Genomic DNA, 5,000 nt, shown 5'->3' on the forward strand with positions numbered 1-5,000 from the left:
GGAAGTAAGAAAAATATCCTGACATAGTTCATCAATGATATTGATATATATAGCAGCATAATATAGTAGATTATAGCGAAACTGATCAAGGGTGTGTCTGAACGGATACAAAAATATATGGGATTAAAAAATATATCTTTCCTAAGGTTGGAAAATACCCCCCCCCTCCCCCCCTTCTCACCGTTAGTAATTAGATATGTAATTCTAAAATATCTAATGATAATTACAGAACTGGAGAAAATATGAAAAGATAAAGACCAGAATGATAATTCTAAAGATAATGCATTCTATTGTGTAACTTGATATTAAGTGTCTCATGAGTGTTATTATGAATCGGAGGGAGAGGGTCTGTGTGCGTGTGTGTGCGTGTATGTGTGTGTGTGTGTGTGTGTGTGTTTGCGTGTGTGTGTGTGTGTGTGTATGTTTGCGTGTGTGTGTGTGTGTGGGTATGCGTGTGTGTGTGTGTGTTTATGTGTATGTGCGCGTGTATAAACGTACATACAAGTACAATCTCAAGCTGAAATATAATCAATAATTATTCTGCTTCGGAGCGTAGGCTTACTTTGCGATGCAGACAACCATTTTATTCCAGACAAATACAATAAGAAGATATAGAAAATTGTATTTCCATGCCCTTCCCACCGAATCAATCCTCTCGTCAGTAAATTTAGCAGATATGTAGTCTCGTTTCTGATATCAATAAATAACATTTATATTCCTTTAGGCGATTGATGCACTGTAGTCATTAGTATCTATAATACCATCTGTAATATTCATGAGTCTTGCAACATATAGGACTATTGCAAACTGACAAATATAAACGTCGATATTGGCGATAACATAGTTGATTAAATACCATATATTTCCATCTAACTACAGACTATAGTAAGGTGTCTATCTATCAAGCTATACATATCCATGTGTTAATTATATCTATATATTTTGATGTCTATATGTTAATAGGTTGATGTATGTATCTATTTAGCTAGCTTTATCAATATGTCTATCTAACTATCTATCTATATTTATTAGTATCATTTCATCTGGCAATATATTAACATGCCCATATATCTAGCTATATATTATCCTGTCTGACTATCTAGCCTTTATATCCATCTATACATATTTAGCGATATATCTCTCTCTCTCATAATTCCTGTATATAGCATTCCAAGTTCACATAAACCTTTAGAACAGTAAATAACAACGAAATGACACTGTTCTGTGTATAGGCTTTAACTCATTGCATTGTATTACGCCATCAGTCTCCCCTTAACGTGTCGCGCACGTGTTTGGTGAATGATTAGTTTGTGACTTAGAGCTACTTTCTCTCTCTCTCTCTGTTCTCTTTTGTTATCTTCTTTTTTCTTCTCTTTTCTTATCTCTCTCTCTCTTCCTTCCTCTCTCCTCTTTACGTTCTCTCTCTCTCTCTCTCTCTCTCTCTCTCTCTCTCTCTCTCTCTCTCTCTCTCTCTCTCTCTCTCTCTCTCTCTCTCTCTCTCTCGCTCTCTCTCTCTGTTCCCTTTTGATTTTTTCTCTCTCTTCATTTATCTTCTTCTCTCTCTCTCTCTCTCTATCTATCTATCGATCTATCTATTTCTCTCTCTCTCTCTCTCTCTGTTATCTTTTAATCTCTTCTTTTCTCTTTTCTTCTCTTTTCTTATCTCTCTCTCAAACAAAAACAATACGCAAAAAACATAAAACAAAAACACTCCTCGTTGACAGACCACAACCGCCTCGGCGTGCAATTGCTAGTTAGCGCCCACAATTTCCGGATACAGACAGACATCATCACGCCCCTCATGCATTGGGCGGCTTTTTGCTTTGCACTCGACACCTCCGACGGATTCTATGCTATTTACTTCAACGGCGAGAAGTGGCAGGTATGTTGATCACCTAATGGGAAATTATGGGAATGGATAATGATGGTGAGAATGATGATTATGATAGGAATGATGATTATAGTAATGATGGTGGTGATATTGATAATGATAATGATAATGATAATGATAATGGTAATGATAATGATATTGAACATGGTAATGATGGTAATAATAATTATGGTAATGATAACGATAATGATATTTACGATAATAATAGTAATAGTAATGATAATGATAATGATAATGATGATGACAGTAAAGAAATTAAAAATTACAATAATGATAATAATAATGATGATACTTATTTAATGATAAACATTATAGTATTAATAATGATAATGATACACATAATAATAATAATGATGATAATGATAAACATAATAAGGATAATAATAATAACAATGATAATGATGATTATAATGATAATCTAGCCTGTTTTCTTTATTCTATTTTTTTCTTTAATTCATCGTCTTCCCAGCCACAATCACAGAATAAGAGAATAAGATCCCATTTCCCTTATATACTTTTTTCTTCTATTTGTATATTCTATATATTTTGTCTTGTATATATATATATATATATATATATATATATATATATATGTATATATATATATATATATATATATATATATATATATATAGCAAATGTTTTTTTTTCATCTTTGCCTTAATTCTTTTGTCTCTCCCAGTTACATTTTTTTCTTCTTATCTTTTTTGCTGTAATTTCTTTTTCTCGCAAGCTTATATATATATATATATATATATATATATATATATATTATATATATATTATATATATATATATAATATATATATTTTTTATTATATATATATATATATATATATTATATAATATATATATATATATATATATTTTACTTGTTTTTTTTTCTTTCTTTAATTCTTTTTTCTCTCAAGCACATATTTTCTTCTTCTTTACTTTTTTGCTTGAATTTCTTTCTCTCTCCCAGCCCCAAGCACCGCAAAACGATTCCGAAAGCACGGTTTCTGCGCCCGTATTCACGGCCAAAAGTGCCACTCTGATGGGCGCAGATGGCACAGTGGTGCTCGGGCAGGACCAAGATGCGCCCGCGGATGTTTTCGACGCCACGCAGTCCTTCAGGTATGGTGTTGGCTGGAACACTATCAGTCGTATGGTGAAGTGTTCTGCAGTGAAAAGGCAGAACGCATTAACTCCAAAAATGCGATTTTTATGATGAATTTGGTATCTGTGGAATCGTCATTTAAAGACGAATTTTGATGCAACCATCATGGTGTCTGAATGTCAATAAAGGTATGGTCAGTTTTGTATATCGATAACAATGATAGGAGTAAATAAATATACATGCAGCCAAACCTTTAAACATCGATTTTCTCAAAACATGGATTTTGGAGTTAATGCGTTCTGCCTTTTTGCTGCAGTGTTGATGGTTGTTATTTGCTGATACTTAACCGGAAGGTCAGCGGAACATGTTACTTATAATGTTACTTATAATGTTACTTATAATGTTACTTATAATGTTACTTATAATGCAGACTACGAAGAAGGAACATCTGATTCTCTCATATTCGTATTCGTATTCGGGGGAACTTGTATTTGCTGTTTTAGACATACGAATAGTTCCTCTCTCTACCTCACTATAAAAGTATGATACATAGTCAGCCTTAGAACAACCCTACGATTCATATTAATAAAAAATATAGTGACTTCATTGACCGCTTTCCTACAGCCGCGAAGTGATTTACATGTACGTGCGGTCGCCACTTCATCAACTTCTACCAACTTCCATCGAGCATTAACTCCATCATTAAAAAATCATCATATCGAGCATTAGGAAATCATCTTCGTGATTGATATAACGATAAATCATCATCAATTTCTTGATCGATCCGCAGCGGCGAAGTGGCTGACGTGAACTTGTGGTCAAGGATACTAACCGACGAAGAGATGTCAGCTGTGACGAACTGCAAAGAGAGACTTCAAGGGGACGTCTTGGGATGGGATGCTGCATCTTGGACTCTGGGAGAGGATGCTAACAAGGTGATGGATGCTGATGAGGGTGATTGAGATGAAGGGTTATTCTGACGTGACAGATATGAATGCAATGACTTGTTAACTTTTTTTTTTTTTTTTTTTTTTTTTTTGGTGGAGATGATAACTGGATCGATTGGTGTGCACTTGCAAAAAAATGTTGAGTTCTTTGAAGTTGTGGTTGATATGGAAGGTTATCCATGAACTGGTTTTAATTTTTTTTTTTCTTTTTTTCTCGTGATTTGTTGATATTTTTATATGACCAATTAGACTAATATCTAAATCAAATATTTCCTTCGTTTTGAATTGGGTTGCCAGGATTTAAGTAAATCATAAGGGAGTTGTTTAATTCATAAAAAAAATATTTAGAGAAGGATTTATATAAAGTCGTTCTCAGATTAATAGAGTTTTGAAGATGTTTTTGCGATTGATATAAAAGGAGAAAGAGGGAATATTGACATAACGAGGCTAATGTTCACTCAAAATATTTTTTAATATGCCAGAAGAGTCAGCTGCTTATCCTGATAGAAACCATGCTACCTAAACTGACTATATGAACGAAATATTACAAATACGAATAACGAAAAAAAAACAAGGAACAATACTTAATGAACGAACGAGAAAATTGACAACTATCGTACTGTTTAACTAGATTTAATTCGACTTATTCTATATCAATCGCCTTTATAAGTTCCCATTTCCAAATACCACATTACAACTATCACAGACAGAAAAAAATAACTATTGAACTAACCTTTAATCAGCCCAAACATATTCTTTACCAATCGCATACATTCAATTCCATTACCACATACCATTGTCTTTGTCCTCTGCAGATATTATTACCTCTAGAGGCATCCTGTGACGTCATCCCTTTACCGTATTTCCTCTTCACGGAAAAACTTAAGTTCAATGACGCCTCGAGTCTCTGTCAGGCATTTGGAGGGGAGCTGGCCACGCCCATGAGTGCTGAGGAACAGAAGGTATTTAGACGAGAGGGAGAGGGAGTGAGAGTGAGAGAGAGAGAGAGAGAGAGAGAGAGAGAGAGAGAGAGAGAGAGAGAGAGAGAGAGAGAGAGAGAGAG

General features: G+C 34.0%; 1 protein-coding gene and 1 long non-coding RNA gene across 2 annotated transcripts in view; both read left to right on the forward strand.

Moving 5' to 3' along the window:
- Positions 1-968, forward strand: part of LOC147467697 (uncharacterized) — a 36,148-nt gene extending 35,180 nt beyond the window's left edge. Inside the window, exon 3 of the long non-coding RNA XR_015190466.1 lies at positions 964-968. This is a non-coding gene — a long non-coding RNA (uncharacterized LOC147467697). The remainder of the gene's footprint in view (positions 1-963) is intronic.
- A 758-nt stretch (positions 969-1,726) lies between these two features.
- The window catches only part of LOC122253777 (uncharacterized), a 14,537-nt gene continuing 11,263 nt past the window's right edge, over positions 1,727-5,000 (forward strand). Inside the window, exons 1-4 of the mRNA XM_043017072.2 lie at positions 1,727-1,882; positions 2,856-3,007; positions 3,781-3,925; positions 4,753-4,899. Coding sequence (XP_042873006.2) covers positions 1,802-1,882; positions 2,856-3,007; positions 3,781-3,925; positions 4,753-4,899 — 525 coding nt within the window. The 5' untranslated portion in view covers positions 1,727-1,801. The remainder of the gene's footprint in view (positions 1,883-2,855; positions 3,008-3,780; positions 3,926-4,752; positions 4,900-5,000) is intronic.

The sequence above is a fragment of the Penaeus japonicus genome, unplaced genomic scaffold, assembly GCF_977035675.1.
Source record: "Penaeus japonicus unplaced genomic scaffold, GWHDUDI00000001_assembly GWHDUDI00000034, whole genome shotgun sequence".
Classification (NCBI taxonomy): domain Eukaryota; kingdom Metazoa; phylum Arthropoda; class Malacostraca; order Decapoda; family Penaeidae; genus Penaeus; species Penaeus japonicus.